The sequence below is a fragment of the Danio rerio genome, chromosome 23 (genome assembly GCF_052040795.2).
Source record: "Danio rerio strain M-AB ecotype USA chromosome 23, GRCz13ab, whole genome shotgun sequence".
NCBI classification, from domain to species: domain Eukaryota; kingdom Metazoa; phylum Chordata; class Actinopteri; order Cypriniformes; family Danionidae; genus Danio; species Danio rerio.
Window position 1 is genome coordinate 2,817,501 of NC_141043.1, and position 24,011 is coordinate 2,841,511.

Here is a 24,011-nt window from a genome sequence, read left to right on the forward strand (position 1 = left end):
AAACAAATCATACAGTAAATGAATAAAGGTAAGTCACACGCATAATTACCAAAATCTATCTATTGAATTAATCAATCTATTAAAGAAACGTTGGCTAGAATTCTGCATTTTAGGCTTAAATTATAGAGAGACATATGTTATATATAGCAGATGAACCGAGACTGCATCAGATCGCGAAGCAGATCAATGTTGATCATTTCCGCACTGACAGCTCAAAAGAAAGAACAAAACAATTGGCATATTATACACAACATATTATAAGATTAAAACATGAAAAAATGATCAGATATTAACTTCGGTCAATTTTCCTAACGGGTAAACCGAGATCAGGCTGGATAAACAGCTCTCGATAATATTTCAGCATGCTTTTCACAATTTTGCTTTCACCATTCAAAATAAATAAAAGTTATTCAACATGTGCGCCCGATAGCTCCGCCCCTTCCGCTACGTGAGCAAACCTGCGGTCGTTGAGTGCGTGAAGTGCGCAGGTTTGCTCACGTAGCGGAAGGGGCGGAGCTATCGGGTGCACATGTTGAATAACTTTTATTTATTTTGAATGGTGAAAGCAAAATTCTAGTATGAGAGTGATTATAGCGCCTCCCGATGGTGAATGCGGTTATACTCACGGCAGGTATTATTTGATAATTCGGTCGTTTATTTCACTGTCAAACGTCATCAGGGAAACGGTTTGAATTTCCGCTTAGTAAAAAAAACATCAGTGTGCCATTTGGGACGACACTATATACATATACTATCCTGTTGACTTATATACATATATATACATATACTATCCTGTTAGGAGTTCATTGTAAAGTGTTACCTGTTGAAGAAATCTAAATTAGTGTTAAATTGAAGCATTTATTTACTTCAACAGGTATAATAACACCAAAAGTACTTAAGTGTATTGCTTTACTGTATTTTCATTTGCAAAGTAAACGTTTTTGCAGTTTACAGTGGGTCAATATCGTGATAATACAGTATATTGTGATAAATGTACCTTTTTTAATAAATACATTTATTTGATTTGATTTAAAGGGCACCTATTATGCAGAAATCACTTTTATTTTTTATTATTATTATTATTATTTTTTTTTTTCAATATTTATTTAGCGCATTTGTGTATGGCCATACACCCAAAGCGTTTTACAATCCACACCACCACCACCATTTCACTTTTCACCACCATTCCACCAAATCACTTTTATAAAGGGTTCAAACACAATTGTGTGGCAGCAGTGTGTGATTATAACCAGCTTCTAATGGAAATAATGTATTAATTTTATTTGTTATCACTCTTGATATAAACAGTCTGCAGAAACACTTCGATTGACATTCTTCCTTTGTACGCGTCATCAGAGAGGGAAAGCCCCGCCCACTAGTGACCATCTCCCCCTCATTAGCATAGAACGTTATTCTTCTAGTTGCATCTGACACTATCCTGACATATGTAGCTCCGCCCTCTTCTAAAAAGAGCACAATCTCATTTGCATTTAAAGCAACAGTCACCAAAACACCACAAAAAGGGTCAGTTTCGAGGAGTCATTTACATTTTTTTAGGGTGTATTTAGAGATGAAACTTCACATACACACTCTAGGGACACCAGAGACTTATTTTACACCTTCTAAAAAGGATTACAATTAAAACATTCAGCAATTAATCGCAAGAAAAAAATTCCTGCTGACTGAATCCTGGTTGTTATTGAATTTTAATGGATTGTTTGTGTTGATGAACATCTGCAGCTCTGAGTAACGTGTGCTGTGTTTTGTGCTTCTCAGTTCCTCACCTATCTGTTCTCCAAAGAGAACACCATCTGGGACGCTCAGCTGGATCAGGTGCGGCCCGAGGACATGAACAACCCCCTGTCACACTACTGGATCTCCTCGTCTCACAACACGTGAGTGGACCACTAGCTAAAACTAGCCCATGTTTATTTAAAACTCCAACATATGTGTTTCTGACTGCTCTCTGGGTAACTAGGGCTGTGCACTTAATCGAAAATCAGATTTCGATTTTGGCTTCTAACGATTATCAAAAACCATTAATCGAGATAAACGATTACTTCGATATTTACCACCCCTTTCTGGTTGTAAAAATGTGTTGCTCTTAAAAGCGCAAACTAAACCGCATTATCCTGTGTGTGTGTGTGTGTGTGTGTGTGTGTGTGTGTGGCGCGCAAAGATGTGCCCAAATGAAAGTGAAAGTGCCAAACTGCAGTTAAAGTCGACAAAGTAATAATGAAACAACCAAAATTACAGCAAAATTACAGCTTTCCAGTGCTGTATCACATAACATTCGCGGCTCAGGAGGCTCCGGAATCAGTGCGGTTACGTCATCAAAATTTGACAACGCTGATTTGACAAAGAAACGCTCGTCACTGTGTCTCCGGACAAACCAGACATGATACATTGATGCATTGTCCCTCCTCCATGCCCAGATTGGTTCAAACTCGCTATATCACAACCAATAAGCATAGGTTTCGCTTTTGTTTGTGGACCAACATGAGCTTTTTGAACAACACGGAATGAGAGATAGGCATACATTTATGCGCGGCTAAATAAAATGCAAAAAAAAAAAAGTTTTGCATGAAATAATTCTCATACTAAGTACTGTTGCATGCACAGCAGCACAGAAACATGACAAAACAGTGACACAGCAAAGACGAACTGCTGCTCTTGCTGTTTTCAAAAGATGCAAATGAAGGTGAATCTGTTTGTCTGCATTGCAGACAACCATATCCAAATCCATATCCACAGACAACCATATCCATGCTGGCACATAAAACCTAAGGATGTTCCATATTGAACCTAGTTTCGTTATGTAACTATTTATAGTATAGTAAATATTTATATCTATTTTTTACTGAGGATTTGCACCATGTTTATTTGGACTTTATTTGGACTTTGACACATTATTTATTATTTTCTTATTTTTTTATCTGTTCATTGTAAGTGGTGTTGTTTATAGTAACTTAAAATATATTATTTGGAAAAAGTCAAATTTGCTTCACTGTTCTATTATTTTGTAACATTTGTAACATACCGTATACCGCGAAACCATCAAACCGTGGTATTGTTTTAGACGATTATCATACCGTAAAAAATTCATACCGTTACAAACCCTAGCTGTGACACAACGACGTTAATCTAAGGGAGCTTTCACACCTACACTTTTGTTTGGGAACCGGTCTCGTTTGCCCAGTTAGCGTGGTTCGTTTGGCGTATGTGAAACCATCAATCGCTCTCGGATCCGCGCCAAATCAATCGTTCTGATATCGCTTGAATGAGGTGGTCTCGGCTCGATTGAAACGAACTCTGGAGCGGATCTATTGCAGTGAGAAAGCCATACAATCGGAGCGCGGTTATTTCATTGTGTTTGATTTGTAATACTCATACAGCTATATGAAGAGAGAATTATGAGTAGGGCGGGAAGTTCGCGAGTCTCCGGATGCCCGCAAACAAGTGATAATCTCCCGGTAATCTCACGTCTCCCTCCCGGTCCTCAAATAGGCTACGTTGCGCACCCTTCTCACCCCTCCCCACCGCATCGCACCTCACTCTTCAGACACGTCGCGCGCACCTTGTCAAACACCACCAAACCACCACCTCTCCTGACACCTGAGCAAAATAAACCCTGACACTCTGACCAATGTGAGGAGAGTTTACTCGCACGTGTCTTGTTTTAGCTCTTTTGGTCCGATTAGAAACTTTGGCGTGTAAAAGTGAACCGCACCAAGAGCAAAGAGCAACAATGTAACAATTGTAATCTCTGTTTCGGAACAACTGGATCGATTCACAGGTGTGTAAGCACCCTAAGTATGTGCTTGTAAAACGGGATCATGAAGGTTACACTCAAAAAGCAACTCATGTAAACGCCTTAATCTTATTATTCTCTTAATTAGATTAAGGCAAATAATTCGATTACTGATGTCCATGTAAACGTAGTCACTGACATCAAGGGCAGGAAGAGCAAGTGAGTGTGGAAGTCGGGTTCGGGTTTCTTCAAAATATCTTCTTTTGTGTTGAAGAAAGTCAAACCGGTTTTGAACAACTGAAGGATGAGTTAAAGATGACAGCATTTGTTGGTGGTGGAAACACAAGCCCGATGAGCGTGACGTAAACTCTAGCGCTCAGCGGAAACTAGGCTTTAGGTTAAATATAACACTAATCCTCCTCAAAGAGCCTGAATCTTTGCTGATGTAGACGTTTTGTTTGTTGGTAGTGTATAAAATTATTTGTTTGTTTGGTCTGAATTTGTTTGGTCCAGCTTTACTTTTTAATGTACAATGTATGGTATTAACAAACCATTAATTAAGACTTTATGCTCAATAAACTACTGATTAGCTGCTTATTAATAGTTAGCAAGGGAGTAGTTTGGTTTAGATTATGGATGTAAAAAAAGATCATACTATATAATGGCCCGTTTCCACTGAGTGGTACGGTACGGTTCGGTTTGGTACGCTTTTACGGCCGTTTCCTTGGTCAGAAAGCGTACCAAACCGTACTGTACCACTTTTTCGCCACCCTTTTAAACGGGTACCAAACAGGAGAAAGAGTACCAAAAGGTGGAACTACACGTGCAGATGAACGCTGCTTGGTTACAGAGATGCGTCACGAGCTCGTGGAGCTACACAGAACGTAAACAAAGGAACCACCATGTTTTTTTAAATACAAGGCCGAGACATTACATGAAAATATTATATGCATATAATAATGGGATGACCCGGGCTCAAACAAACCTTGTCGTCTTCTCGATGAACAGACACAAAGCCAAGAAGAAAAATCTGCCGTGTCCTGTTGTTGTTTTATGAACCCGTCTAAAAGTGCGAGCGGTATTCGCTTTCTTCCGGGAGCTCGCGACCGCATCTATACTTGATATAATGAACTTCTTGAGCTGATGATAATAACAGGAGTGCGATTATTGAAGTGTCTCCGTCATCTGATCCATTCAGGAAAAAAAGGACAAGCGCGAGAGTGAAGCGAGAGTGAAACGGGGGAAAAAAAGAGAAGCCGTCAAAACACAGGAGCAAAATTGTTTTAGCAACCTGATCATGAACAAACTGCCATGTTTATCTTCGTCTTTTGGATTATTATGAACTGGGAATGACAAAATGACTCTGTAACAGAGCTTACATGAGCTGCTGAAGATTACAGACACAGATGAGAGGTTTGCGCAGACTCTGGGCTATATTGCGTGTGTTTTTGAACTCAAATAAGTACTAAATGTATGATATTTGTAGTTGTTCTGTAGTTAATAATATTCAATTCAATTCAGCTTTATTTGTATAGCGCTTTTACAATGTAGATTGTGTCAAAGCAGCTTCACATAAATGGTCATAGTAACTGGAACAGTGTAGTTCAGGTTTTAGTGTTTAAATTCAGTTCAGTTCAGTTTAGCTCAGTTCAGCGTGATTAAATCATTACTGAGAGTTCAAACACTGAAGAGCCAATTCATCGATGCGTAGCTCTACCAATCCTGAACCATGCGAGGCAGTGGCGACAGCGGAGAGGGAAAAAAAACTTCACCTGATGGGAGTGAAGAAAAAAAACCTTGAGGGAACCAGACTCAGTTGGGCACGACCATTTTAATTTCTCCGCTGGCCAAAAGTCTTGTGCAGAACTTCATTCGTCGTGGTTTAGGCTGGAAGATGGCCTCAGCAAAGACTCGTCGGAGACTATATCGGACTATATCGGACTATATCGAATATATCGGAGACTGTAAGGGTCTGTATGTGTTCATATATGTTGCATTTATGTATTTATTTTATATAATTATAGACGTTACAGTAGCCTATTTAGCACCGTCATTGATCTGCAGTTATAATCAAATCATGTTCATAGAAAAGTAAGTAATAAACATTTATAGACAAGTATTTATATGTGTAAAGCATCTGTTTTGTGAGAAGTGCTGCTCATAATGATATGTGAACGACCCGTACAGCTTTACTGTAGACATTTATTCAAGCGAGCATGACTTCGACTTAAACTTTGTCATACGCACACTAAAAGGGTACCCTTTGTGGTGGAAACGCAAGCCTGATAAAGGTGACCCTAACTGTACCGTACTGTACCAGTGGAAACGAGGCGTAAGTGCTAATAAACAGTTGGTATCTTAATAGCAGGCAGGTATAATCCAGTAGTAAATGGTGTGAATTGTTACCTAAACTAAAGTGTTATCGTTGTTTGGTAATAGTAGATAATGGAATAAGAGCAGGTTGGTTGGTTGTTTTGTATGATGTTACACTTCCTGAAAGAACTAAAAACGGTTGATGATTGGGATCGCTGGGTTGTTCTTTGGTTTGTCAGTCGGTTAGTTTGTTGTTAGAGTTTTACAAAACAATCCAACCTCAGGCAACCACAGTATTAGATATTTGTTAAAGGTTTGTTGGTTAGTGTGTGTTGGGTAGTATTTGCTGGTTTAAAGTATTGAGTTAATCCTCAGAGACTCCTCCACTTTTAATTAAGTGTTTCTGGACAAGTTTGAAGCCTCTTATTTCTGGAGATAGTATCGCAGATGCTCTGAATCATAAGTGTCCCAAACATTTAAGAAATCTGATTCATACATGTCAACCGCAGGTCTAAAAACTAAAGAGTGTTGTTGAACAACCAGCAGAATCTCAGAAACACATCTATCAAGGTCTTGTGTTTCTCTTAGTAAACATTGAGTTGAATTAAATGTCTGATTGGCATTTCTGTGTGGAGTTTGCATGTTCTCCCCATGTTGGCATGAGTTTCCTCCGGGTGCTCTGGTTTCCCCCACAAGTCCAAAGACATATAGGGGAATTAGGTGTGCTAAAATTGTCTGTTGTGTATGTGTGTGAATGAGTGGATATGGATGTTTCCCAGTGATGGATTGCAGCTGGAAGAGCATTTGCTGTGTAAAACATATACTGGATTGTCTTGTCCCAGTAGGTGGATTTACGCGCCGTGTGTCAGCGTCAGCACTTCCTATTCGCGTCAGGCGTTGCCGAACTGCATTGTGGATCCATCGGCGCCCCTTCAGAGGCGTTGCTCGCTGCAGAAGTTGGGACTAGCTCAACTTTTTAAGAGCCAACTGAAGCGTCAGCCAATCAGATCGCTGTATGTAAATACACCAGCTAGACAGTGGCCTATTTCTGACTAAGGCCCCGTTTACACTAGTGCGTTTTAGATCAAAAACGATCTTCGTCCACACTAGCGTTTCACCTAGCGTCTCTGAACATATCTCCGTCCACACTACGCCACCAAAAACGTGTATCACGTGACCATTCGCGCACTCTGGGCATGCGCGTTCTAGTATAAACAGAAAGCATGCGTCTCGCTCGGCATTTGGTTATTGTTAGTCAACAAACGCCGGTTGAACAATGAACGCGATGGCAAAGAAAGCAAGAGAGGTGTTTTTGTGGACAGATGACGAGGTCGAGTTGTTACTAAACGTAACAAATGAATAACTGCACAATGGCGTCTAAAACAGACAATAGTGCAAACAACGCTCCCATTTCTGTGTTCATGTTGTTGTTTACAGTACTGTCTTCCAGTAGCGTTAAAGCCATGTGTTTTAGTCATGTGATAGAGGCTTGACGAATAAGGGAAGGATACGCAATGACACAAAAGCCCCAATCAGGTAGCGAATCTCATCTCTGTTTTTAGATGTCTCCGTTTTCCATCATCCACACTGAGACGGAGCAGCAGCGTTTCGGAATGAAAACAGCCTCTCCAGCGTTTTCAAAACGCTACGTTTTTGGCGCTCGAAAACTCCGGCGTAGTGTGGACAGATGGCGTAACCGTAGCAAAACTTATGCGTTTTAAAACAAAAACACATTAGTGTAAACGGGGCCTAAATTTCATTGGCTGACGCTTCTATGACGATCGCGTCAGCCCCAACTTCAGACACGCCTTCAGTCAAGCGTTGACGCTGAAGCCCCGTGTGAATGTGGCGTTATGCCTAGTTCAGACTGCGTGATTTTAGCCCCGATTTTGGCTCGCCGACAGGTTTTGAGAAATTGCCGACAAATGCCTGAAATCACAGGCAAATCGCTGCTCTTGCACGTGAGTGACAGTCACACAGTATGAATGATCAAAGACGCAATCTGAGAGTGAATTGCCGTGTGAATTGAGTTTTGACTGAAAATAACATCAGCGATCGCCTACAGCCAATGAGAGAGCGGCATTCACTTCTGTGTGTGTGTGTGTGTGTTTGTATACCTGCTGCAGGCCAGCAGGAGGTTTTAGGAGAAGGTAAAAGCGCTCTTTTTCGGTTTATTTGGACCCACGAAATGGAGGGAAAACTAGTGGAGGTTTGACAGGACTCAGGAGCAACCGTGTCTGTTTGACGTTTCATACAGAAAGAAATTAGTTTATTATCAACGTTGAGGAGAAATGGCTAATTCCCTTTAAACCCAGGTGAGCAAATATGTACATGTGCTACCCCATTAAAGGCTTCTTTCTCATTATGTAGTTAAGAACAAAAGATGTACTACATGTTTTTGGCTGTGAGACGTAGTTTGGACGAAGTTGTCGGCGATTCTTCCTATAGTAAAGTCATGCAATGTGAAAGTCCTTGTCACAGATCAATCTTGCAGTGTAAACAAAGCAGCGACGAAACGCTAGCCCAGATAGTCATGCAGTGTGAAAACATCTGTGACACGACTACTTTGAAAATCATGCAGTCTGAACTCGGCATTAGAGGTTTTTCAAAAAAAAGCAGAAGTGGATTTTGCTGGTTTTAACACAAAAGAAAATCTCCCTTGTTAAAAACCAAAGAATTGTTTAAAGTGACATTTTTGGGAAAAAAAGGTATTTTATTTAGCAGCTGATAACCTTATCATTACCTATAATATGAAACTTCTAAACCTAGTCATAGGCTTGAGTTAGAAAAGGCTCCTTTACAAGAAAATAAATCTGGATTTAGAGGGTTTTGCATCTAAACTCTTCAATTAAATTCAGCTTTATTTGTATAGCGCTTTTACAATATAGATTGTGTCAAAGCAGCTTCACATAAATGGTCATAGTAACTGGAACAGTGTGGTTCAGTAACTGGAACAGTGTGGTTCAGGTTTTAGTGTTTAAGTTCAGTTCAGTTCAGTTTAGCTCAGTTCAGTGTGATTTAATCATTACTGAGAGTTCAAACACTGAAGAGCAAATTCATCGATGCGTATCTCTACCAATCCTGAACCATGCGAGCCAGTGGCGACAGCGGAAAGGGAAAAAAAACTTCACTTCATGTAAATATATCTATATACAGTTGAAGTCAGAATTATTCGCCCCCCTGAATTATTTTTTTCCTCAATTTCTGTTTATCGGAGAGCAGATTTCTTTAACACACTTCTAATCATAATAGTTTTAATAACTCATCTCTAATAACTGATTTATTTTATCTTTGCCATGATGACGGTAAATAATATTAGACTAGATATTTTTAAGACAATTATATTCAGCTTAAAGTGACATTTAAAGGCTTAACTAGGTTAATTAGTTTAATTAGGCAGGTTAGTGTAATTAGGCAAGTTATTGTATAATGATGGTTTGTTCTGTAGACTATCGAAAAAATACAAAGCTTAAAGAGGCTAATAATTTTGTCCTTAAAATGGTGTTTAAAAAATTAAACTGCTTTTATTCTAGCCGAATTAAAACAAATAAGACTGGGATCCTCCACAAAACTTTGGTCAGGTGTATGGTGTCATGGCTTTGACATGCCCCTAACATGCCTTTACAGATCCGGTCATGTTCTTCACTTGGTGCTTTTAAGTCTCATCTAAAAAATCACCTTCTGTCTCTTGCCTTTGATTGTAATTAATTTAATTTTAATCTGTTTTATATATTTTGCTAAATTTTTATATAGGTATAGATTTTGTATGCTGGTCGTTTTGTAAAGCACTTTGGTCAACATCTGTTGTTTTTAAATGTGCTCTATAAATAAAGCAAACAAACAAACAAAAGGAAATGGTTGTATAATTGGCCAGAATGTATTGAGTTTTTAAAGATGTTCAAATCATCATCCCAAAATATGTGTCAAAATAAGATTTATCGGCAAAAATCCCTCCATTTGCTGAAATGGAGAAAGTTATGGCCAAATTAAGACTCAAAATCCGCCCGGAGTGGATGAAAACATCCCCAACAGCACTCAAGTTAAACTGAACCTGCGCTGTACTTTCAGTTCATAACTCAATGCCTCTTCGATGCTGATTGTTGTTTCTTGCATGATTTAAACAGTTACGATGTGCGTGTATGCGTGTGTTTAACCGGTGTGTCTTGTTGATGAAGCTGTTGTATGCTTTAAACAGAAGCAGGTAAAGTCTGACCGAGCAGAAAGCATTCCTGAAGGTGTTTGTAAAGGTTATTTGCCTGTCTGGGCTTTAATAAAGGTGTGGATTGTTGATCTGTCATGCCCTGACGTGTGTGTGTGTGTGTGCTGTGTGTATTTTTAGCTATCTGACGGGGGACCAGTTTTCCAGCGAGTCGTCTCTGGAGGCGTACGCCCGCTGTCTGCGCATGGGCTGCAGATGCATCGAGTGTAAGACACAACACACACACATTAGTACACACACACTGCAGTTTACTGCATAATACTGCAGTTTTTAAACTAGTAGCTTCACTCTGCTGCTTGTTCAAACTACTTAGTTAAAATGAGCTGAATTAACACAACTACTGAGTTTTTTTTGGACAGCTTAATTATTTAGTGTACAACCAACTTAAGATAAAAAAAACATCAAGTTAACTTAATCGATTTGTGTTGGGACGACATGAAGGGATTGTGTGGAACCCAGCACTGTTGATGCTGATAATGAAGCCTTTTTTAAGTCGGTGTAGAACATAGATATATACACTAGATATCGCATAGTGACCCTGAGCATGCGTCAATAGCGCCGCCACATTGGTACAGGGCTCCCAGGACAAATGTCAATCAACTGCACTAGTCAAGACAGTGTTATTACGTGAAGATGCGGGACTTTAGCGCTGTCTATGGGTGTAGTAACGAGCAAACAAAGAAAACAAAGCACAAAGGCAGAACATTTCATAGGTAATATTAAGTTTTTTTCTGTTTTTGTATGTTCTGAACTTTTGTGCTAATCAGGAAACGTTATTGATGATAACAGTAACTTACTGCATTCACCATACGGCAAAGCAGCTCCAACTCGCACTAAACACTCGGCTTATGCTAGTTTTGTTGAATAAAATCAGCAAACAATGCAAAAGAAATATGACAACGAGATGCTGCACTGCCAGAAACTTGTGTTATTGTCGGCTAACGTTAGTGAAAGAGTCATTCGGGGGATTCATTCACAAACGAATCGCTCCCTCCGTCAGTATGAGAAGTGAAAGCAGGAGAGGAGCTGTGTTTCTGGACATGATTAGATCAAATTTAACAGGCAGGGTGAATAGTACATTTCTGTACACACAAATACAAGCTTTTTGTCAGGAATGCCCGTGCGGTCACTGATCCATCAATGTAGAAAAGTGATGTAAAATCATAATTTTCGTAATTAGAAAAAAAATGACATACTAACATCCAGGAAAACTCCCAATCACAGATATATGTGTATGTGTGTATATCTCTGGCTTTGGATGGCCACAGTCCTCAACTGTACCTTGGTCCCGCATTCATTTCAGAGGAGCGCTACCCTGTAGCAAGATGGCGGCGCTATTGACGCATTCCGTCCAATAGACAACAATAGACCAGGCGACATCTAATGTATATATCTATGGGTGTAGAACAGAATACACTGTATATTTTTTCACTTGGTCCACCAAGTAGTAAAACTAGCAGACCATATTTACACAGGTACAATATTATGCATTTATTTACATTTTTAGTTGGTTAAAAAAAAATCAAGTATATCTGTTCCTTTTGTTTATTTGTTTTTTTTATTATTGTTGTTTTATTTTTTAAGGAAGTAAAAGTTTTGGTTTTATTTAGTTTTTATTTGGTTTCTTTTGTTTGATTTCTTTTTCTTGGTTCTATACATAGACTGTAAAAGATATGGATGTAGCTCAAGAGTGCAAATAAAAATGCAAGGGGGTGTGGCCAACCGTCGCCGTTTTGTTCGCACGTCATCGCACTGACCGGGGATAGCAAACAAGGGCAAAGAGGCGGAGCGTGAGCGGAGCTACAGACGCCTGCTGGCCTTTTGCTTAGACAGGCTTTTTTTTTTGAGAGAAACACTTAACACTTAATCACCTGCGACTCGTTTGTGTTCTGATCACATGTGCTTGGTTGTATACTATACCAATAAAGTGTTTAGTCTTTTAAAACACTGTTATAATACATTTGAGCCATTAAAATTGTTCTTTTGATGTTTTACTACAGGAGGAAAACGCAAATTACTTCCAAACACATATATAGTCTGTGTTCATAAATGCAAGGCTATTGATGAAATCCAGGCATATCACAGTATGACAACGCTTCAGATGATGTTCTAGAGCCTACAGCTAATCAATCTGGCAGATTCTGGAGTGCATTACAGCTCTAAAAAAACATTTAAAATGATCTTAAATAAAACAAATATTTTGACTGTGCAATTGACTGTGTAAAGCCACATAAAACAAAACAAAAACACGGTGTACAGTATATGCTGAGTTCAGCAGCTTATCAGCCGGAAGGTGATGTTATGATGATCAGCGAGACCTCGCTGTCACTCAAGTGGCCACGCCCTTAATTATGCAGACCTAATATAAATTAAATGAATGAGTTGTAAAAAAAAATTTCACCCCCTCACAGTTGTCATGAAGGGTAATATTAGCTGTATACACCAAAATCTTTTTTTGTACGAGGCTGTAAACACCTTTTCTTCTGCTGTAAAATCGGTCATTTTTAACATTGGGGTCAATAGAAATGTGCTCTATTTTAGAGCCAAGCCTAGTGGAATTTCAATGAATTGCAGGTTCAGTTACTTCCGTATTAGCTTCATATAGTTCTATACTTCTGTCTTATGTTTTCCTTTTATTGTTTCTAGAAAAAAAAATAAACAAAAATGAAATGACCCTTTCTTTTTATTGTGGTTTATTTAGTTTTGTTCTTTCATTTGTTTTTGCTTTTTTTCCATTTTTGTTTTCTTGGTGTGTTTATTTATTTTTTTCTTGATTTGGTTTCCTGTGTTTTTTCTTTTCTTCATTCCTTTCTTTAATTTTCAATAAGTTTATTTATTTTGCTTCATTTGTTTGTCCTCTTTTCTCATTCAGTTTGTTTTGTTGATTGTTTTTAAATTAAGCTTCTTTTGTTTGGTTTGGCTTATCTTTTTTTCTTCCATTTTGTTTTTCCTTCTGTTGGTTTTTGTCATTTTTCTAAATGTACTGTTAATATGTAGTGACTAAAATAAAGCAAAAGCAAGCGTTTTATAGTTTGTCTGATATTGGTTTGATTTATTTATTGTAGGATCTGAGGTTTGATGTAGATAGACTACAACTTTCTGTGTAGTGGGCTAGACTAACATCTGTTCTTCTGATCTGTGACCTGTGTTTGTGTGTGTCTGTGTGTGTGTGTGTGCAGTGGACTGCTGGGACGGTCCTGACGGGATGCCTGTCATCTACCACGGTCACACCCTCACCACCAAGATCAAGTTTAGTGATGTGCTCAACACCATCAAAGAGCACGCATTCGTCACGTCTGAGTGAGTGTTTTACACACACACACACACACACTCTCAAACTCCCCTCTCGTCCTGCAAATGGGTGGGAGCCCCAGGCTCAAGGATCTCATGTGCTCAGGGCTCTCTCCTGGGACAGCATGCCAAACTAGCTTATTAACAATCATCCGCTAAGTGTGAACTCTTGAACTCCCTTTATATCACTCCAGTATGACTGTGGACACACTATAGCTACACACAGTTCTGTCTAAACAGCTTACAAAGGTTGATCTTGAAATAAAAATTTGAGCAAAAGTTTGCATCATAGGTGCCCTTTGATCTGTTATTTCGGAAAACATGACAATGTTTTAGGCTCGTTTAGAAAATGCTTCTTGATATTTTGACTAGAAACCAGACACAGAAATCACACTTTATTGCAGTGTATAGAGATCTTTTTCACTAAGGGCCTACTCACACTATGCTATCCGTACCGTGCCCAGGCCCGTTTCCCGGATCGTTTGAGAAGTGTGAGTGCGCTGAATCGGGCTCAAGCACGGTTCACTTGGCCGGCCCTGGCCGGTTGGAAGAGGTGGGCCTGAGCGCGGTTCACTTGGGCTTTGGCTCGGTACGCTTGTGTGTGAGTGCAAAAAGCACCAAAGCCCGAAACTGAAAGCGAGACGTGACTTTTAAGGGACTGTTTCATATGGATTTATTAATCATTCTTACTGTTCAGTGAACGCAAACTGCCGTAGATTATTAAAGACGCAAACTCCTCACAGCACGACAGCTGCGCGCCTTCAGCAGACCTCCTCATTCCTAAGCCGAAGCCCGTTTGTGGTGTGAGTGCGGGCCGTCGGGGGAGACGGGAGGGGGGACAAGCGTGCTTTGGCCTGGTTCGAGGCAACTGTACCTAGTGTGAGTACAGCCTAAGGCCCTGTTTACACTAGTGTGTTTTAGTTTGAAAACGGCGTTTTAGATCAAAAACAATCTGCGTCCACACTAGCGTTTTCACCTAGCATGTCTGAACAAATCTCTGTCCACACTACGGCACCAAAAACGTATATCACGTGACCATTGGCGCACTCTGGGCATGCGCGTTCTAGTATAAGGAAGCATGTGTCTCACTCGGCACTTGGTTATTGTTAGTGAACAAACGCCGGTTGAACATTAAACGCGATGGCAAAGAAAGCAAGAGAGGTGTTTTTGTGGACAGACGACGAGGTCGAGTTGTTACTAAACGTAAAAAATGAATAACTGCGTAATGGCGCCTAAAACAGACAATAGTGCAAACAACGCTCCCATTTCTTTGTTCATGTTGTTGTTTACAGTGAAGGCTGGTCTGCTGTCTTCCGGTAGCGTTAAAGCCATGTGTTATAGTCATGTGATAGGAACTTGACGAATAAGGGGAGGATACGCAATGACACAAAAGCCCCAATCAGGTAGCGAATCTCAGCAGCCCCACCTCCTTTTTCAGATGTCTCCGTTTTCCCCCATCCACACTGAGACAGAGCAGCAGCGTTTCAGAATGAAAACAGCCTCTCCAGCGTTTCCAAAACACCCCCTTTTCGAAAACTCTGGCGTAGTGTGGATGGATAGCATAACCGTAGCTAAACTTATGCGTTTTTAATGCAATGTTTCTGTGCCATCCCATGTGTGTCTGCGTTTAGCTATCCCATCATCCTCTCCATCGAGGACCACTGCAGCATCGTCCAGCAGAGAAACATGGCCACTTTCTTCAAGAAGGTGTTTGGGGAGATGCTGCTGACCAAAGCGGTGGACATTTCAGCAGACGGCCTGCCCTCGCCACACCAGCTCAAGAGGAAGATCCTCATCAAGGTCAGGAGGACGCTCTGTGCTAACGGCTAATGAAGAGATACTGCTAAACACTCATTTGTGGAGCTTGGTTAATGTTATTGAAGTTAGTGTTCGTTCATGTTAATGTTAGCAAGCACAACTTTGGATTTTAATGATGCGTTAAAATTGCGTTTAAAGCTCCTTCATTGTTGCATTGATGTGTTCAGCACAAGAAGTTAGCGGAGGGCAGTGCGTACGAGGAGGTGTCGTCTTCAACACCCTACTCAGAGAACGACATCAGCAACTCCATCAAGAACGGCATCCTGTACCTGGAGGACCCCATCAACCACGTGAGCCAGTCTTCATCTACTTTACAACAGAACCACATGGAAATGTTAAAAGAAACGTGTTTTGAATATGTTTTTCTTTGTTATCACAAAAACATTCCAGTAGCATTTGAGGTAGGATATTTTATGGCATTTAAAAGCCCCTATTATACTTTAAAAATGGTCATATTTTGGTTTTAAGGGTCTCCAACAACATGCTGATATGCGTTCAAGGTGAAAAAAACACGTTCATTGTCTTATATGCATTTATTTTTTACATAATTATCCCAGTGACTCCCATATGATCATTCAGCGACTCATTTGTTCCCCTCCTTAGCGCGAAGCTAATCTGCGCTTATTGGACTGGTGACAACCTGTTGTGATTGGTCGACTGTGTTCAGCAGGAGACAGAGCGAAATATACTGTCCTTATCAACAAAATTGAAGTAGTCAGTGTGTATGTGTGAGCATACCTGCCAACACTCCTGTTTTTCCCAGGAGTCTCCCGTATTTCAGACCCATCTCCCGCCACCCTCCCGTTTTGTTATTTATCTCGGAAAACTCCCGTAAATTTAACCACTCCATACCCCCCCACCCCCTGCATTTTGGTACGGTCTGAAACCACCAGGTCGCCAACATTGGTATAGGATCCAATTGCAGCAGCTGCCCGAAACAGGCTTCATGTGAGCCCAATGCAGGAGTGCATTAAAGCAGTGCAGTTAAACACCAGCGTACTGCTCTATTCTTAACCATGACGCACATTCTGTATTAATCCACACAGAGGCAGAAGCTGAACTATTTTGAAGCTTGATCACCGCATGTGTGTAGGGACGGCTGACGGTGGCCATAGCAATGACAAACGGCAGTGGAACGCGTGCTCTCAAACGCATTTAAATCCGTAAACAAAGCGGCATGTGTCAAGTTTTAAACGTGGTTTTTGACGTGATATGAGAATATCAAGAGTTAATGAGAGACAGTACAAGCGGTTACAAGTAACAAAACACAAATAAATACATTATTTTCAAGCATGAGAAAACAAGGAGGGAACTTTTTTAATCACACTTACTTACACTTGTGAAGTGGAGGAAAAAACTGATCCATGATCCACTGATTCATGTGCTGATAAAGATCCTGTCGAGCTCTGACAAAGTCCCACACATCAATAGTCTTTTCTGATCCTTCCTTTAACAAACAGCCGACGAATCCCTCGTTGTAATCGTGTAGATTCCAGAAGCACTCGTCAGAAAAATGACAGAAACACAACACAAGGCTGGGGCTACAATGCTGAGGTATTTTTGCAAAAATAAACCTCAACCCCTGACTCTTCACAGCTTCATCTTTGGGTAGAAAAAGTAGCACTAACTTTCACACTTCCAATAATATCCAGCTGAGCACAGCGCCTTCATGACTTTATTGAAATGAGATTTGCTGCAGTGTTTGTGGGCGGGGCCGTAGGTTTTGATTTTTCCAAGTTTGCGTGTGCAACAATGGGCGGGGCTTACGTTTTTTATCAACGTCACGCCAAAACAGTTAGACTTGTTATCAAGGCAATTCATTCTATTACTAGGAGTCGACTCTTTTATAGATGAATCAATAATTTTGAACACTGTGCACTTTCAGATTTAAGCCTTAGCTGGATATTTCACTTCACTTAGAGCTGTGTTACACTAAATAGAAGGTCATTTTCAAAAACCCATAATAGGGGCTCTTTAAAATGTCAGAATAGCCATGAAATACGTTTATGTTCTCAGAGTGATCTTGTTTGGTTCCCCCACAAAACTAATTCCTTTAAAGTACACATGAAATCAAATCTAACCCTGTCGATTTTGTTAGCACACATTGCTAGTTCTGAGTCCATGCACGTAATTAACAAAACAAATGTTTACCCTTGTAATCTTTAATTGAAATCTGTAAATGCACTTCCTGTTTGTCTTCAGACACCTAGTTAGTGCTCACTGCTGCTGTGTTTGGTCTTCTCACAGGAGTGGTATCCACACTTCTTTGTTCTGACCAGCAATAAGATCTATTACTCTGAAGAGACGTCCAGTAATCAAGGGAACGAGGATGAGGAGGAGCACAGAGAGGTGAGGAAAATGCAGTATTTTTTTTTTTATGCCCTTCACTCGCCAACTTCTCTCGAATTACGTTACACAAGTGTCCACTACTGGAGAAGCATCTGAATCTGTTTAAATCGAATACCCTAAACCAGGGGTGTCCAAACTCGGTCCTGGAGGGCCGGTGTCCTGCTGAGTTTAGCTCCAACTTGCTTCAACACACGTTCTCCGAAGTTTCTTGTAAGTAGTAAGAGCTTGATTAGCTGCTTCAGGTTGTTTGATTACAGTTGGAGCTAAACTCTCCAGGACACTGGCCCTCCAGGACTGAGTGTGGACACCCCTGCCCTAAACCCTTGAGCACTTGGGACATATAGGTGCTGGAGTGGACATATGAATCAGACTCACTCCCTCTGTCAAAATCAAAGGATCAAGGATATGTCCATGTTAGCTTCCCTGGTTCCCTCGATGAAGTGGGATGCACTTAAATAGGACAGTGAGGATTGCCTCGAGGGAACACGGCAAGGAAAGTTTGCGAGGGTTTGTCTAAAAGTGGAGCCACAGTCTGATGTTCAAGTGAACTAAATCTTCCTCTGTTATACTCGAGTTGGTCATCAGAGTAGCAGACGATCTACCGTAACGCATCATGTGATCTTGATCTGGTTTAATGATCATGGCTGTCTGTCCCTCTGCTCCTCAGATCTGCAACGGTATGGACCAGCATGTGACGGAGAAGTGGTTTCATGGTAAACTGGGTGCAGGTCGTGACGGCCGTCAGATCGCAGAGCGCTTGCTGTCTGAGTACTGCGTGGAGACTGGAGCTCCAGACGGATCCTTCCTAGTGCGGGAGAGCGAGACCTTTGTAGGAGACTACACCCTCTCCTTCTGGTAACTACACTACTACTCCTCTAGTAAACCCTCTCCTTCTAGTAACGACACCTCTACTACACCCTTACTACGGCTCTACTACTCCCTCTCTTTATGGTAATGACACCTCTACTACACCCTCTCCTGGTAACGACACTTCTACTACACTCTTTACTACAACTCTACTACATTTTCTTCTGGTAACTACACCTCTACTCTACCCTCTACTACACCCTCTCCTTCTGTTAACTACACCTCTACTCCGGCCTTTACTACACACCCTCTGGGTCTGGTAACTATAACTCTACTACACCCTTTAATACACCCTATCTTTTTGGTATTCTGGTAACTTCACCTCTACTACACCCTCTCCTTCTTGTAACAACACCTCTACTACACCTCTACTACACCCTCTCCTGGTAACGACACCTCTACTACACCCTTACTACACCTCTACTATTCCCTCTCCTTCTTGTAACGACACCTCTACTACACCCTATCCTTCTGGTAACGACACATCCACTACACCCTTTACTACACCTTTACTACATCTTCTTCTGGTAACTACACCTCCACTCTATCCTCTACTACACCCTCTCCTTCTGGTAACGACACATCCACTACACCCTTTACTACACCTTTACTACATTTTCTTCTGGTAACTACACCTCTACTCTATCCTCTACTACACCCTCTCCTTCTGGTAACTACACCTCTACTCCGGCCTTTACTACACACCCTCTGGGTCTGGTAACTATAACTCTACTACACCCTTTAATACACCCTATCTTTTTGGTATTCTGGTAACTTCACCTCTACTACACCCTCTCCTTCTTGTAACAACACCTCTACTACACCTCTACTACACCCTCTCCTGGTAACGACACCTCTACTACACCCCTACTACACCTCTACTATTCTACTATTCCCTCTCCTTCTGGTAACGACACATCCACTACACCCTTTACTACATCTTCTTCTGGTAACTACACCTCTTCTCTACCCTCTACTACACCCTCTCCTTCTGGTAACGACACATCCACTACACCCTTTACTACATTTTCTTCTGGTAACTACACCTCCACTCTACCCTCTACTACACCCTCTCCTTCTGGTAACTACACCTCTACTCCACCCTTTACTACACACCCTCTGCATCTCCTAACTACACCTCTACTCCATCCTTTACGTGTGTTTGATCTCCTCAGGCGCTCTGGTCGTGTTCAGCACTGCAGGATTCACTCTCGACAGGAAGCAGGAAGTCCCAAGTTCTACCTGACGGATAACCTGGTGTTCGACACTCTGTTTGCGCTCATCACTCATTACCAGCAGGTTCCTCTGCGCTGCAACGAGTTCGAGATGAAGCTGACCGAGCCGGTGCCGCAAACCAACGCTCACGAGAGCAAAGAGTGAGTCTCACGTCCACTCAAACAGCTGACCGATCTAAACTCTTACACGCTTTTTATACTCTTAAAGCCTGGTTTATACTTCTGCATCAAGTGATCGGCGTGACTCACGGCGCATGCAATACGGGTAGCTGTGCATTTATACTTCTGCGCACTGTTTATGTTGCTCTGCAGTAACGCTTCCGAAACGCTAGTTGGCAGTGAGGTGTTTATGTTCCTCTGTGTCGAGTTTCTTCGCTGGTGTTCTGTTTTTTCTGAACGCTTAATGTACAAGTGGCTCAAACTCGCTCATTTTGAGGCAGGAACCGGCGGACATGCAACAACTTTAACCATGATGTAAACACAAAACAACAGTCTCCATCTGGAGCTCCTTCACGGGACTCCACACTTATAAAAACTCGCTCCATCGGACTCCCAAGGCTCTCGGTCTCGCCCACACTCGTCAGCGATACCAAGCCGACCAATCACAGAGCTTGCGCTATGCATTCTTGCAATGTGTAGTTGCATTTTTTGAGAGGTGCACATCTGCGAGGGCTATGCGTCCACACGTAGGCAGCGTTCTAGCATACATGCTTGACTCTGAAGTATAAATCAGCCTTGAGGCAATTTGAGTGCTGGTTTAGAGCCACAGCCAAGTATCAAATCAGTTTAATAAAATATTCAGTTGAATGTTTAGGATGTTTTTACCTGTTAAAAATTTTTCTGTCCTTATTTGGATGCGCCTTTTTCGTCTAAATACTGATATTTGGTTAAATGTTATGTAAAGGGACAGTTCACCTGGCTTGAATCTATTTTCTTCTGTTGAACACAAAAGAAGATATTTGTGAAGAAATAAGGAAATTATGACAGCCTTCGCATTCTTTAAAATATCTTCTTTAGTGTTCAGTAACAGAAAAAAAGACTCAAACAGGTTTGAAACCACACCAGGGCGAGAAAATTGTTTAATTTTTAGGGGTGACAAAATTAATCGTTTCTTCGATGCACCGCGATGCAGACGTGGACAATTCGCTATCGGTTCAGTAATAGTCATAACCGGCTATTAAATACTGACGTCATTTATCTCATATGCGCTATGTCGCCGTAGCTTACTATGCCGAGGTCATTGGGGTTATGCTATCTGGAGCAAAAATCAACATCTCGGCTTCATCAGGGTTCAGTTGTAGAAAATTGTCTGCCATCATTTGGTTATGAAGCCTAAACAATCCTGCGAGAGAGACAGATTGTCTGGTCTGTTAGCGCTTAAAGAAAAGTATAATAGCAAACCATCTGCATAGCAATAATACAATATAACTTTAAAGCTACTAATATTCTTGCTGAGAGGAAGCAAATACAGAATTTTTTTTCTTTTTTAAATGTTTCTCAAATGATGTTAAACAGAGTAAGGAAATGTTCACAGTATGTCTGATAATATTTTTTCTTCTGGAGAAAGTCTGATTTGTTTTATTTCGGCTAGAAAAAATGCAGTTTTTAATTTTTTAAACGCAATTTTAAGGTCAGTATTATTAGCCCCTTTAAGCTATTTTTTTTTCTACAGAACAAACCATCATCATACAATAATTACCTAATTACCCTAACCTGCCTAATTAACCTAATGAAGCCTGTAAATGTCACTTTAAGCTTTTAAGCATGGCAAAGATAAAATAAATCAGTTATTAAAACTATTATGTTTAGAAATGTGTTGAACAAATCTGCTCTCCGTTAAACATAAGCTAAGAGAAAAAATAAACAGGGAGGCGAATAATTCTGACTTCAACTGTATATATTGAGGACAGTCGACTGTGTTTTAAATATCAGTCTTATTAAACATTACTAACACTTGTGCTTCTGTGTTGAATTAAAAACAGCATTCATTTCTTTAAAGGTTGTTCTGACCACACACTCTTGTCTGGCAGTGTGGATCTTGTGGGGGTGTGTGTGCAGTTTCCTGTGCTTAAATTTTTTTCCAGTCTAATTTCAGCATGTTTTGTTGTTTGTGTGTGTGTGTGTGTGTGTGTGTGTGTGTGTGTGTGTGTTTGTTATTTTGGTTGCAGGTGGTACCACGCGTGTCTGTCCCGCAGTCAGGCTGAAAACATGTTGATGAGGGTCCCACGTGACGGTGCTTTCCTTGTTAGGAAGAGAACTGAATTCAACTCTTTCGCCATTTCCTTCCGGTAAACTCCAAACTGCTGCTTTGGCATTAGCTTTGAGCCATTTTAAGTGCATTTTGGAATATATCAATAAAATCAAGCTACATGGAAACGCTAAGATGTGCAAAAATGTTGAAAATGCACATTAAAATGATATGCGCACAACTGAGCAGGATAAACCTAATATCAAATTAAGAGTAAATGTGTATAATTTACAACAGAAACACATTTACTGAATAAATTCCAGCATGTTCATTGCAAAAAGTCATGTGATTCTGTTTTAATAGATCATGTGATGATAAACATGTGGCATTAATGGACAAGCCAGCAGAGCGAGCACATTGTCAAAGATCTGAAATGTTGTTTTGGTCTTTCTGAAATCCCTCAGCTAAAAGTCTGTCATCACAGTGGTTCAGTATTATTATCATATGATTATTACCTCCAGAACTGTCTTGAGTGTCTGCGCTCCCAAAGAGCATCTCACACTGACAAAAGCCACAGCATTGCTTTCATTGCGTTTCATCCTCTGAGGCACAACTCATTTACAGTGTTGGGCAAGCTACTTGGAAAATGTAGTGAGATAAGCTACTAGTTAATCTACTTAAAATTAAGCTTAACTACACTAAAAGCTACCTGCCCTGTGAAATGTAGAATGCTAAGCTAAAAGCTACATGCCAAAATTAGCTTAGCTACATCCAAACTATTTTTGTTTTCCATAAGCAACTTCAATCCAAGTCAGTTCTGTCTTAGTGATCAGTAAATGCGGCAAAATTGTTAAATTCAGTTATTTACTGCAGTTAATATGCTTTTCCAAACAGAAACAAAGTTTACTAGACAACAAAAACAAAAATTCAAGAACTACTGTGTTGCGCATTTAAAATATTATAGTAATATATCGTAAAGGGAAATATATAGGAAAGTGTATTGTAATGTGTATATAGTGTAATAGTATTTACAAGCTATATAGTTTTATTAGTAAGTATCGTGAACTAATAGCAATTACAATGGCATACTTTAGCTTTTAAAGTAAAAAAAAAATATATATATATATATATACACACACACAACAGTTCTGTCTGGTTCTCGAATCTGATAACCGTGATATATTTAAGTAATATCAGCACCCGTACAGCCTCTTTACCCTTTGTGTATTACTCCGCCCACATACAGCCAGCAAAGAGCAGACACGACAGATCTAAAGTTTAAAAGATGCACGCTCAGCTGTTTAACTGTCAGCTTATGATTTGAATCTGGAAGAAAGTAGTTCCTCATACAAAATGTTTTTTGAGACTCTCCATGTTTGATTTTTTTATATACACAATTATGTCGTCAAACTGTTGTATAAACGCAATATCACACTCGTAGCAGTGCGATATGGTTGTATATCGGCACTGGTGGGGGCACTAAGGCACTCGGTCTGTGGCCTCGTGCCAACACACGCCTCCCACCAGTGCCGATATACAGCCATATCGCACTGCTACTCGTGTGATAATGCTCATATATCAAATTAATGTAATTACTTCCCTATAGTGTTGTACACTACAATATATTAAATATAACAGAAATAATTCCTAAATGTAGCTTGTGTGGACGCTACTGCACTACTTACTTTAAACAACGTCGCTACTGAACAGCTATTATATTTAGAAAGTAGCGACGCTGCCGCCACACTACTGAAAAATGTAGCTTAGCTAATAGTGTCACTACTTGTTGTGATGGTATCACAACTAACACTGCTCATTTATTCTTTATAGGCCCACTTTGGCGTCTACTAAATATCGTTTTTCTTGTTGCCATTCGCCGACATTTTATCAGGAAGTGATGATGTTGTTCTCTTTTACTCATTGGATGGAAACGCTGCTTTATTTGCAAATGTTTTATGCGATATTCCAGTTTTGTGCTTA

General features: G+C 40.4%; 2 protein-coding genes across 12 annotated transcripts in view; both read left to right on the forward strand.

The window, feature by feature from the left end:
- ggt7 (gamma-glutamyltransferase 7) overlaps window positions 1–24,011 on the forward strand; it is a 219,444-nt gene that overhangs the window by 159,949 nt on the left and 35,484 nt on the right. The window lies entirely within an intron of this gene.
- Window positions 1–24,011, forward strand: part of plcg1 (phospholipase C, gamma 1) — an 81,650-nt gene that overhangs the window by 32,079 nt on the left and 25,560 nt on the right. For 7 of the 10 annotated variants that reach the window (XR_015522709.1, XR_015522708.1, XM_087305334.1 and 4 more), the window contains 9 exon segments: window positions 1,777–1,895; window positions 10,404–10,489; window positions 13,463–13,583; window positions 15,206–15,374; window positions 15,560–15,682; window positions 17,640–17,741; window positions 18,409–18,596; window positions 19,784–19,984; window positions 22,012–22,131. Coding sequence is in view for 8 of the 10 variants with exons in the window: in XM_087305334.1 (XP_087161460.1) it covers window positions 1,777–1,895; window positions 10,404–10,489; window positions 13,463–13,583; window positions 15,206–15,374; window positions 15,560–15,682; window positions 17,640–17,741; window positions 18,409–18,596; window positions 19,784–19,984; window positions 22,012–22,131 (1,229 nt within the window). In the remaining 2 variants the exon portion in view is untranslated. 10 annotated transcript variants of the gene reach the window in all.